The 13515-nt window shown below is 40.4% G+C and overlaps 1 protein-coding gene across 8 annotated transcripts in view; it reads right to left on the bottom strand.

Annotated features, from left to right (window-relative positions):
* utrn (utrophin) overlaps positions 1-13515 on the bottom strand; it is a 196603-nt gene that overhangs the window by 25836 nt on the left and 157252 nt on the right. For all 8 annotated transcript variants that reach the window (XM_053240647.1, XM_053240645.1, XM_053240649.1 and 5 more), the window contains 4 exons: positions 10915-11000; positions 7759-7916; positions 3951-4117; positions 494-605 (listed from right to left, as the gene is read on the bottom strand). In XM_053240647.1, coding sequence (XP_053096622.1) covers positions 494-605; positions 3951-4117; positions 7759-7916; positions 10915-11000 — 523 coding nt within the window. The remainder of the gene's footprint in view (positions 1-493; positions 606-3950; positions 4118-7758; positions 7917-10914; positions 11001-13515) is intronic.

Genomic DNA, 13515 nt, shown 5'->3' with positions numbered 1-13515 from the left:
GTAATGTGAAGATTTCTCACACCAATCGGATACAAACCTCGTGCCTAGCCTTCAGCTCCTAACATAACTCATGCACGCATGTCTAGATGTCTAGTCAGGCATGGAATAAAAACATATCTTCATTTCCCACGTCCCACACGCCTCGTGTAGCGAGTGCTAGGCAGGAATTCAAAACGCAACAATTACACTTGCACAGAGTCAATATCCATCACCCTCACAGCTGCGGGAAATCAACATTACATTACAGCGAGGCGCTAACAGCGAGGCGCTAACAGCACGCCACTAACAACACGAGCAACGCTATGCAATTTCTACCTTCTCACTGAAAGCAATCGCTCATTGGTTCACAATAAAAAAAGAGGCTGGACGCTGATAGGACCCCAGGTAGCCACTGGAGGTTAGGTAGGAGATGGTGCTAGCTCCTTGACTTAGCTTGGCTAAAGACTTCCTCTTTAAAGGTTGACTTAGTAACTTAGTAAAGTGTGAGACTCACCGGTGTGCAGTACTCCACCATGGGGTAGTTCAGCTTGTGTCCCTTTGCTGTGCGGCCGGAGAAAAAGCAACTCTGACACACGTCATAGTTAAAGTGCTTCAAACTGCGATACCTGTATAAGAAGGGAGAGAGAGAGAGAGAGAGAGAGAGAGAGGGGGGGAAAGAGAGAGAGATCCTCTTGTTATCTGTAGCAGAATCGTTGTTTTACACTCGAGCTGAATTCTCATCTCTGATTGGTCAGAAGGTGCTGATTAGTTTTCTATAACAGCAGCTCTGATAGTAGTTCCAACTTCAAGGCAAATTGAAGGTTTAAATGAATGCGCTTGTTCTTTATCATTCATTTACGGAAGGAGTCTCCAGTGTTTTCTTTGCAGTTTCTCGGTAACGTGACGAGCTGCATTTTATTCCTTACATGCCAACGGTTGTTGATTTACAGCGACAGAAGCGGAGGGACATTTAGCAAATCAAAGTGGGCGTGGCCAGGTGATGTAACAAGTCAAGCAAAGTCTAGTTAACTTAAACAACTTACGATAAAAGTATTGTGATCGTTAGCAGTGTTCTCTGTATAGACATTAAAACTAAATCACCATAAAAAGGAAGATCATAGCTAGCTAGATGCTACTACAGAAACCATGGCAACCAGTAGTAAATATGAATCAGGCAGGCCTCCTAGCTATGTACAGAGCTTTGTGTCTGTTGTTCGTTCTCTAATCCACTCCTTCGTGGTTCTTGATGAGTTTCTGAGCTGAGTTCCCTACCTCTATTCTCACACGTACAATGCAGTCACATCAAACGGAGAGAAAATAGGGAAGACAAAATATGTACATTATCTACAGAACATCACTGAAGACTAATAAACTCACATGACCTGGTTAAACACTAATAATACACAACAAACCCACATCCTAATCACCTTCCACTAGGCTGTAATAAGACATTAAGTGTGAGTGCGGCTAAAGTCCCCAGACTCCCAGCTGCATGATTTTCTTTTTTCCCATCTCAATCTCAAACCTGGGTGCCTCCATCTCACACACTCTCGTCGTCGCTCGTTCTCTGTAATCCATCAGTGCCGGCTCAGTGAGGACATCTGCTCTGTCATGTGTCTGCTGGAATCTCCTTCTCTCAGCTCTACCTCCCAAACACATGGCAAAACACTCAGATTCGGCGTTTTCTTTCCCGAACGGATCTGTATCCGTGTGTTGCTAATAAATCTACACAAATATATTGTGTAGTCTACACCAGCACTGTGCCTACTGCTGCGACCGCTAATTCTGATCGTTCAATCACATTGTGTTGATCAAGCACGTTATTGGTCTCGTTGTCAATAATATGTTATCGTTTCTATAGTAACAACATACACACAGGGAGCTGTATAGAGGACGCTCCATATAATCTAAGCCTCATAATAAAAGTGCTGTTATTTAACAAAGCAAAACGTTCGGAATAACTGATATTGTAACATTTTCTGTAAGGAGACTTTTGTCTAAAGAAGGAGTCTCCAGTGTCAATACGGTTTCCGCCATGTCAAAATCGTCAGGATAAAAGACTTCCTCTTTATGGTTTCTCAACCTCCATCAAGCTAGGTTTATAGCTGATATAACATAAGTGATAACAAGAACATAACTATAAACCAATGAAAAGTATGACATTTTGCTCTTTTTATAATTTTTTTATAATAATTGCCATGAGGAATAAAACAGTGCAACCTTCTGTTATTATTTTATTTCTTATGTAGCTAAGACTAATGTTAGAAAGGTAATTATAAACACTATGCCTAGCAACTGAAACCAGTATCCATGGCATCCATGTGAAAACATATGTACAAATAATGGTTGCTAAGCAGCCTGTGCTGATTAATTAAAAAAAAAAATGCTAGTTTTAACTGATAGCTAGGCTTGGACTCAAAAAAAAAAAAAAAAATCCAAGTCTCTGATATCTTCTGATATCAGTCGCTAAGAGGAAAAAGTCAAGTTTTGGAGCAAAAGAATGTCATTCATTGAAAAAACTCAGACTATTGTGACTAACCCAAAGCTAACTTGATAAATGATGCTACAAATAATGGGAAACTTTTAAATAATGACCACGTATAAGCCCTGTTGATGCATCCAGCCGCTGATTCATAAACATTTGATTGTCCAAACTTCTCAGACATCTCTCTCCCTCTGATATTTAGTGCTGTGGATCAGACTCTGACATTTATGTGAGTGCTGGAGCCTGCAGTGAGATTCAGCTCTCAGTCAGACAGACAGAAAGCTGCACCTCACGCTGCCCTTTTCAGTTGCCCCAGGAAACACAGTTCTAAGCTGTGTGTGGGTGTGAGACAGACATTGCCGGCATCTGTCTGGACACCGCTGAGCACTGAAAGCCCCAGGATACACAGTCTAAAATATTAAAACATGTTTTATGATACCAAAGTGTTTTATTCAACACCTGGTAAAGTCTGAAATAGGGCTTAGCGACATGACGAAAAAATACATCACGATAATTCACGCATTTAAAAATAAACCTTTAAAGATGAGTTTGATGATGCTTTAATTTAATGTCTACAAAAATAAATTAACACTGAAAAGCAGGATTTTTTTTATCTCTAAAGAATTTTAAAAACTTTAAAATTTTAAAGATTCAAAACAGTAGAAAACTGAGTTTCAAGAATTTGTAATTAGTTATTTTTAATTTTTATTAAAATTTTGCTTTTTCTTTTACTTAAATCTACCTTTTACAGTTTAAAAAAAAAATAGAAAACTGTAGGAAAAAAACATGTCAAACCATGTAAACTGTGTCAAATATAAAAGAAGCTGCTTTAAAAATTTTGAAATAAATAAAATAAATAAACCTTTAAGTGTTTGATGATAATTTCATTTCAGGTAATGTCTACTAAAATAAATTAAATCTGATACATTAAAATTAAATAAATTAATTTTAAATAAATTAAATGCATTCAAAACAAAAAAAAAAAACTTTTACATTTACAATTTCTTTAACAGCAGACCAGCTACTTCTAGCCTCTTGTGATAATTATTGTAAAAAAAAGATAAAAGTTAAAATGAAAGAAAGAAATGTGCTAAAACTCGGCTTAGACAATAGCAATTTGAGCATGGGCGTGGCCTAATATTCTAATGAGCATGCTTGATTGACAGCTCTCTGACAGCTACACCAGTCACACAGAACTAACATGATGTCTTACGCAGGGGTATCAGGACAGTTTGCTGTTGTGTGGGAGGGGCTAGTGACATCAGTCTTTGTGATTGGCAGGAGAAATCTTGAGCAAGTTTTAACCATGATTAGCTCCGCCCACTTTGCATCAAAAAACCAAAATTAATATGCTCTGAAAGCAATTAACAATTTGTTTTTCATTCTAAGATGCAATGCTGAGAATGCCTAGTAGGTAGATTTGTGTGTGTGTGTGTGTGTGTGTGTGTGTGTGTGTGTGTGTGTGTGTGTGTGTGTGTGTACATACCTGAAGCCTACAATCGGACACTCTTTACAGATGTTACACTTGGCCTGGTGTTTTGCCGTCTCAGCGGCTGCTACTCTGTGCAGGACAGGAAGCCACACCATGGACTGCGGCTCCAGCCTCATCCAATCGATAAACTGCCTCGGCTCCAGCTCCACCTTATTGGTCACCTGAGGAGGAAGTGAAGAAAGAGGAGGAAGTGGTGAACCCGGTGTAGTGGTGTAGTCCAGTTAGACATCACGAGTAGATTCACTTGACTGAAGGAACTTGATATAACTCAATTTCACACTTATCCTACATGTACAAGACGTTTGTTGTCATTGAAGCATTGAAGTATGTAATATTATCGTTTCCATAGTAACAACTTACCCAAGGACATGTATGGTGGACATTCCATATAAACTAAAGTCTAATAATAAAAGTGTTCTTATTTACTAAAGAATAATCGTGGATATGCTAAAGCTTTCTGTAAGGATATATTTATTACACATTTATGGAAGGAGTCTCCAGTGTCGGTGCTGTGTAACATTCGGTAAATTTTCGTACACAGAAAGGTCAGGACATGCTGTTATAGGAAAATAATCTGTTCTGTGGCATCACACCACCCAGTTCACACACCCAGTGTTTTATGGCTTACATAAGAGCTTCATGTGCACATTTTATGCGAGTACAAACCGCTCTAAGCATGCTTGTCTGAAACAAGATGTACCCAGAGTTCTTTTCTAAGCAATCAACATAAATATTCACAACAAACACATCACGAGAAAGCGTCCTGTTTTCTGGAAATAGGACGCGAAGAATGATGGCTTTAATATCTCAAGCTGAGCTCATGAGCATCCATATAAACATCCTCATTAATAAATGAGCATAAACAACTGACAGAACATCAGCGCTGAAGTTATCACAGAAATCTGAAGTGTTGCCATGGAGATGCCCAATAGGAACAACCAGGAAGCAACGAGGTCATTACATAGTGTGATCCAGAACGACCGCGTCAGCAGGAAGTAGATAAGTGTCAGCAGGTGCATAGAGAGTCAGACACGCGCGCACACACACGCACACACACACACTCACTCACAGAGTGAACATATGCACCCGCAGATCTGAGGTATGTGTTGGGTCTTAGCTACGGCAATGTGACCTGCTGCTGCGGCCTCAGAGTCAACAAGAGGGCAAGCAGAGAAAATAGGATAGGACCACAGGAGAGGGATGAGAGAGACAGAGAGGGAAGAGAGAGAAACAGGAAAAAATGCGAAAAAGAGGGAAAAGAGATGCACGCAAATTCGAAGTTGTATTCCCTTCCACATAAAACCGAATCGCATAGGAACTGCGAATAATTCAAATAATTATGGATGTATATTCTAGATATTTCAGCAGCTGGAGCTCTGGGAAAATGAGCGGGGTTTGATCTTGCAGCCATTCTGTTTAGCATATCATTTATGTGCCGTGTTGAGAAAAGCTGCAAACATCTGTATAACATTTCAACTCTTAACCTCATTGAGCATTTTCAAACCTAAAGGAAGTTAGTAGTATAGGTACTGACCTCTTAGGCCACTGTTCTGATCTAAAATGTCCCAGTAGCCAATTGGACTGCATTTCCTGGCCAAAAATGCCACTCTGACCAACTGGAAAGCAGTTTCCAACAAAATGCCACTACAAACCATTAGACATCAGTTCCTCCCCAATCTGACTATAGTTCCATCCCAAAACACTACTGTGACCATTCGGATTGAGGTTCCAGCCCAAAATACCACTGTGACCAATCAGACTGTAGTTCCCACTCAAATTGTCATTCTGACCAATCAGACCACAGTTCCGATCCAAAAGGTCACAGTAACCAGTCAGACCACAGTTTTAAATGCCACTCTGATCAGAGCACACTGCCTGGAAAGGTGAGTGAATGGAAATAAACAATGTCGTAGCGAGTGTGTGTTCCAGCCTCACTGTGAGAGTTTCTCAGGACTCTACTTGATGCCTCCTTGTTCCAACGTCCTACAGCCTGGAAATCGTTCAACCTCCACCACTGTGAAGCACATATGAACTGTTAAAAGTGCTCAGAGGAAATAAGAGAGGAGAGGCCTTCAGAGCGTGGACACACACGTTTACTGAAGACATGAAGAGAAGCAAAACCTCAGAACGATGTTCTTTCAGTGGAATTTCGTCACTTGTTCCAAAAGGTCACTGGGTCAGTGTTGCTGCTTTTAAGAGCAGTGATTGCTCGTGTGGCTTTGAGCAACATTTACTTTGAAAAATGACAATTTTGTGATAAATTGTCCATTTTCACGTTCTTGTTTGAGGCTTCTTTTCCTCAGTGGTCATGTCTCAGACACTGGTCGTCACACATTTGTAGTTTGTTCCAGAGACACAAGTTTTGTGAATTTTTTTTTTTCAGAGAACTGTGTGAACTGCCGACCAGAGTTCCAGGTGCTTGGTCCCCTTGCTGCTCTCTCTCTGCCCCGACTCATCTGTCTCCTGGTCTGCCATCATTTTGTTGATCTGTTTCTCCTCTCCCAGCCTCCTGTCCAATCAGGCCATCATTCCACACCTCAACCTCATCGATCCGTCTCTTTTTTTGCTCTCTGCTTGCCTGAACTTCTCCCTGAGGTGAGACGCTCGATCTCGCAGAGCACGGCCCAAATCCCACATTTAATCTCCTCTCACACTTCTCTTCCTGTCTGTCTCTCTTTCATTTCACTCTCCCTAGTTAACTGACACCGAATCCTAACAGGACAGAGAGAGAGAGGGAGAGAGGGAGAGAGAGAGAGAGAGAGAGAAAGAGTGAGTGAGTCACCTGAAGTCAGACAGTGAGATAGAGCACCTGAGATAAACAGGAAGAGACAGACATAGACAGGCAGAGAGAAAAAAAAGAGACACAACAGAGAGATACAAAGAGACAGACAGTGATGCATACAGAGATAGGGAGAGAGAGAGAGAGAGAGAGAGAGAGAGACAAAGAGACTGAGAGAGAGAGAGAGAGAGACAGACAGACAGACAGACAGACAGTGAGACAGATACAGACAGAAAGGAAGAGAGGCAGACAGAGAGAGAGGAAGAGAGACAGGTATGCAGACAGAGAGATAGACAGAGAGAGACAGAGACAGAGAGACTGATACCCAGACAGAGAGAGAGACAGAAAGAAAGACGGATCATTATAGAAGAGAGACAGACTGATATTATCCAGGAAGTAAAAGAGAATGATTTGTGTATTATTATGGATGTCCAAGCAGAGAGGACATGGGTGATCCATCAGAGGATATTTTGGGATGTTTCTCTCTCTCTCTCTCTCTCTCTCTCTCTCTCTCCTTCTACTGCATGTAAGGATGGTTTCCAGTGCACAATCTGTGTTTTTTTTGCTAACTTTTGTACACTATCATTATTCATTTGTAATTTTTGGTGTTTGTCCGTGTACACAATGTCACATATCGTGTGATGATGTGTGACACGCTACATCTCACTAATCAGCAGCAAACAGTGCTCCTAGCTCCGCCCCCTAGTACCATCAGCTCCTTCTGATGCCAGGCTTGAGCAAGAACCAAAAACCTCACAAGCAGAGTCTTTGATGGTGGACTAGTGGCTAATAGAAAAGATGCACAGTTCTAGCTTTATGGTGCCAAGAGAACTGTGAAACACAGCAGCTGGATCATATCAAAGCTTGGGGTCAGAGGTCAAACAATGAAAAAAGTGAGAAAGATGGCAGCTGAATGGTTAAGATTCTGTTGTAGTGGCCAGAAGGTTGTGAGTTCGAATCCCAGAACAGACTGTCTGTGTGTGTGTGTGTGTGTGTGTGTGTGTGTGTGTGTGTGTTACGTACATGCTGGAAGCAGCTCCTGACGCTTGGCTCGATGTTGCTGCCCCCGAACGCTGCCACCTCTCCGAGCTGCCGTGGGATCTGGATGGCATCATGCAGCAGGAGTCCCAACTGCCTCTGATCACACGTATCCCCTGGAGAGGACACCTGGTTAAACAGACCTACACACACACACACACACACACACACACACACACGTAAGTTAGGGGCTGACTGATTGCTAATATTCAATAAAGTCGGCCGAAGTTGATTATTTTCCAATAACACCACACCCTGAAATTTTATTCCTGTTACACCACAGCAACTTGCCAACAATTACAATTTTATTAATTAAAGAATGAAATGTCTTACATTTGTACGTTTTATCTGTTTATAGTTACATTTAATGTTGACTGAAATGACTGAAACCGGAGACTCCTTCCATAAATATTAAATAAACTTCTCCTCATTGAAATTCACCATATCGACAATTATTTTTTTTCTTTGCCAAACAACATTGTTATTGTATATCGCATTAGAACGAGTGCATTAACATTAACCTGTGATTTGCCTTGCAGCCGGAGCTACTGTCAGAGCTGCTGTTATAGAAAATAATTCAGAATCGAGAAAACAACATTCATCGAGTCTAACACCGAATGAATTAAATCCACCAGGACCTGAACTCTCTCATCTCGCCAAACACTGACTGAGTGAAACTTGAGCTCCAAATCACGTATTCGCTAAAAACAATAAATAAATAAATTCCCCTCACGAAGGTCCGACATGACGAAACAGCTGCTCACCGATCATACTTATCTAAATTACATTCCAACAAATGAAGCTACTTCATCTTCACACAAGAGCCATCCTGGGAAGCGACAAGGAGCGAGAATTAAAACCACATCCATTCCTCACAGATACACACAGGCATGGCTACGCATTAACACAAACACTCCTTAGGAAAAAAGTGGCACTAAATAAACAATGAGTTGTGAGGACTTAGCACTTAAACGGCTTCATTTTTCCTCAGCGCTGTTCACCACACACTGCGATTCGAAGCCGTGAGGCAAAGCAGAGATCAATGAGGCAAATATCAGGACAGATCACGTTTTAGATCGAGGTTTAACCCTCAGCCACACAGGTTAGATCCCACTCTGTGTGTGTGTGTGTGTGTGTGTGTGTGTGTGTGTGTGAGTGTTAATAAATCAGTGTGTTAGGATTAACACTTTTGTTCCAGGTAAATTAATGTGACTGAACAGACAAGAGTGAAAAATGGTCACTACAGTAGTTTTGAAACAAAAAGGCTTAAAATTTCTCACTGAAATATCTGAATTATTATGTGACAGGCAAGTTTTATTACATCATAAAACATAAGAGCCAATCACATTTCTATATTAAACTGACACTAGGTGGACTGGCTGCTCTAAATCACCCCCTAGGTGCGAAGGACCAGGATCAAGCGGCTACTAAAGACAAACGAATGAATAAAACTGTAAAACAAATACAAGTGTACAGGTTACCTCCTAAAGCTGATTATCTTCCGATAACAAAATGTCCCCAGGTGTTTTATTCCTCTTAGACCACAGCAATGTGCCAAGGATTAAATTTTTATTTACTAAACAATGACACGTCAGTAGGTAACGTCAGAAAACGTTTATCTGTTTATAGTTACTTTTAATGTTACATTTAATGTTATCACTTACAAACGCTATAGTAGCCGTAAACACTCGTTCTCTCACCAGCCTCTCCTTTGAAGATAAGACAAAAAAAACATAGCTTGTCATGTTACTGAGAAACTGCAAAGTGTAAACTCTTCTGTCATTAAGACTTTCCCGTGTTGGAAAACTTAGCGACTGTTACAAAGCGCTGACACTGGAGACTCCTTCCATAAAAGTTAAACGTCTCCTCACACAAAACGCTATTCTGTGTTAGATACGTGTTTGTTTGTTTTTTAAAATCTGTTTATCAGACTTCGTTTCTGTGAATGCGTCCACCAAACAATTCTGTGTACAAGATGTTACCATAGAAACGATAATGTATTAAAACAAGCGTATTAATATACATAAACCTGTGACTTGAATTAAAGCTGGCACTACACTCAGAGCTGCTGTTATAGAAAATTAATCAACACCTTCTGACCAAAAAGAATTGAGAATTCAGCAGCGCTGTGATGTAAAGAAATGAGGTTTCTCTCAGTAACAGAGGTACAAAAGGCATTTTGGACAGGAATGGCTGTTCAGTACCTTTTAGATTATGATGTTGATTCCAAAAGAGTTAATTAATGTTTTTTATGATGATTAAAAAAAATTCAGACCACACACTTATGACTTGGGATCATTTTTCAAATTACTGAACTGAACATGGCACTTTCACAGAAAGACAAAGCTCAACCAGTACTGTATAACACACTATATCTTTATCTGTTTGTCTTAAAGAAAAAAAAAGGAACAAAAAAGACTATAATTACAGGAAAAACACACGCATCAGTGTGTCTCTCCTGTCTTTACCAGTGAGAAAAGAAAAGCGTCCGGAGGCTGATTTGTGAAGGAAAACAAAATCAGTCCTCACCCTGGTGTGTTTAAAGCCCTAATCTGAAGTGAATGAATAATCAGTGCCACGTTATGCTGGTGGCTTTTCTCTCTCTGTAGACAACCATCTCACGCACACTCACACACACACTCACGCAAACACACACACATATACACACACATATACACACACACACACATACACACACAGTCTCGGTGCTCCCGCATGGACGACATCATGGCATTTAATTAGCGCCATGCAGAGCTCTGGGATTTGCCGTTTTCATGCACAAGAGGGTCATTTGCATACTGAAAAACACGGAGACAGACGTTCAGGGATTTACAAGTGAGAAGCGAGGGATTTGAAGTTTAAGGGACTTTGATCACTCACTACTTAGGCTGAATGAAAAAAAGACATTAGATCAGAGAGATCAGGGATTTGTGGTCCTTTTTAGATGCTGATCAGTGAAAAATTAAGGAAAAAAAATTCTCTATAAGTGTAAAAGAAGTGTACACCTGCATAGAACAAACATCCTGATTCAAAATGATTTTAAAAAGTGGAGAATGCGTTGCGTTAGATCAGTGCTGGTTTATTTTTCAGTGATTTTTTGTGTGTGTGTGTGTGTCTGAGTGTGATAGTGCGACTGCTTACATCTGTACTTCTCCTCCAGGTGACCTTTACACAGCGAGAGCAGGCCGATCTTCATGGACAGGACCCGGATCTTCCCACTGCGACCCCTACACACAAAACACAGATCAGGTGCACAGTACGTGAGAAAAAAATATGCTAAGAGGTGCCATTACTTATGTGTATGACATTAGCTCCACTAACACACACATCAGATAAACACAAACTGAGGAACGATGCTGGACGACCAGTAACCTGCTCTTATTCAATTCCTACAGTGCTGCTGAATTCTCGATTGTGATTGGTCAGAAGGTGTTGATTAATTTTCAGGAACAGCAGCTCTGACAGTAATTGGCTGTAATTCAAATCCCAAGTTTATGCTAATATGTTATCGTTTCTATAGTAACAGCTCATTCACATGTGGAACACAATCTAAGGCTAAAATAAATGCTGCTATTTAACAAAATGAATCGTGGTATCATTGATATGGTGAGGTTTTCTGTGAGGAAACAAGTAATTAGCATTTGTGGAAGGAGTCTCCAGTGTCACAGGGTAAAGGAGTTTGCGCTTTCTGGTTTTTTGATAGCTGTTTTTTTTTTTTTTTTTTTTGCATGTGATTAACTTCAAGAGAGGGGGAAAACTTCAAGAGAGGCTAGTGACGAAACCGGTGTTTACTGCTGCTATAATGTAAGTAAGAACAGGAACTAACTTGTTTCAGCTTTTTTTTTTACTCAGTGGCTTAAATATTTCCAGGACAGATTTTAATTTTCTTGTTTTCCATGACATGTGTAGAATCTAAGACTGCATAGGAATCCTTAGAAACCACAACACGTCCTCTAGTTTTTACTGGCTCAGGATTTGGAGCTTCGTAAATTCACAGGGTTAAAGCTCACCTAGATCAAGTTTTTTTTAAATTCTTTTTCCCCATATTGTATCCTAATTTGATCACCCAAACCAAAGGTGACCAACTGCTTCCTCCAAGACACGTGATGCCAGCTTTTCAAACTGCTGCTCAGTGATGCATCACAGGGCGGAGTAACACACACAGGCGAAAGTGCTATCCGCCCTCTTCCGCATACATGAGCTCACAGATGTCCGTGATTGGCTATCGCTGCTGTGATTGACAGGGATCAGAGTGTACGTCATCCCTCCCACCCAGACAGCATGGCCAGTTTTGCTATCTTGACTCCTGGCTATGAAATGCTGTTGCATCGTCGAGATTCAAACTCTACAATAGGGTGAACTTTTTTTGGAAGCGAAGTTGATCCAAAATTAACGGCTACTGAAAGGAAATTCACTTTCCCCTCCATCTAATTGTGAAATATTAAGCTCAGAGAGCCACTGAAACATTTCGCTCTATGGATGTCCATTTAGTCCAGAATTCAGCAGCTGCTGTAGCAGGAACCAGGAACCGTATTATTTACGTTACACTTACTGCCAATCGAATATCAGACTGAACGCCCTGATTACCATCATTCAATCTGCTTCCGTCCAAAAGCCCCATTTCAAATCTTGGCTACTATCAAGGTTTATTCAGCTGGACGCATTTATCCACTTATAAGCGATGCAACACACGATCGGAGCACAAAGCGGAGATGTATTCTATAGACTGCATGTACGGCTCCTTATATATCTACATGGAATATATGATAGCAGTGATGTTTGTGAACATATTTAAGGAAAAAGTTCAGGGCAACCACCAGCAGCTGGCACTTTCACAAATTCAGCAACAAGTAAAAAGGAAACCATGACAACAGTAATAATTCAAACAAAAATAATTAAATATACAGGACAGAAAGGTCAAGCAAACATACAAGCTGACTGAAAGAAAATAAAAATAAACAATGAATGCTTCTGAACTGCATGACCTTACATTTATAAATGAAAAACTATATAAATAATGCTTGTAAGAAGAGAGGCTGAGAGGTTTTAAAGAGTGTTCTCAAAGTTGGAAAGGATTTCTGGTCATCTAAAGAGAGACGATTGATTTTTAGGCTTCTTCTGGATACATAACAACTGAAGTGGATTTCTGCTGGTAAGGAATAAAACACTCGGGGGGTGGGATGCTATAGGAAAATAATCAACGACAGGGTCCTGACACAAAGCTAGTTACAGTTACCACTGCAAAGTGATAATTCTTTCCATTACAGAAGTGTGTTCTTCCTTTTATACCCCGGTGATTTGCCAATTATCAACTAAAGAATGACACGCTGCTTTTTTATTACCCGTTTATAGCTATCTGTAAGGGTGTGGAACATCCACAAAACATGTTATCTCTTACATTACCGCAGCTATTATCATCTCGCGTTGAAGTTAATAAGACAAAAAAAATGCAGCAGCTTGTCTTGTTACAGAGAAAGCGCAAAAAACAAAAACGAAACAAACAAAAAAATGTAAACCTCGTAAACGTCTGTCCTGAATACTTTCCCTTGTCGGAAAAACTTATGGCTGTTCTCCATGTTTTTTTTGTTTTTTTTCTCACTTGCCCTATCATCTTGCAACCTGATTGGTCAGGAGGTAAAAAAGTGCTTAATGTCACTCTGAAAAGATGGGAAGCTCCGCTGTGACAAAAAGCGATGACGCTAGCGCTTTTGAGAAATGGCTGCATTCCTGGAGGTTGAGTTA

This window comes from Pangasianodon hypophthalmus, chromosome 16, assembly GCF_027358585.1.
Source record: "Pangasianodon hypophthalmus isolate fPanHyp1 chromosome 16, fPanHyp1.pri, whole genome shotgun sequence".
Taxonomy (NCBI): Eukaryota; Metazoa; Chordata; class Actinopteri; order Siluriformes; family Pangasiidae; genus Pangasianodon; species Pangasianodon hypophthalmus.
The sequence above is the reverse complement of the archived record's forward strand: the minus strand, read 5'-3'. Positions and strand labels throughout refer to the sequence as shown.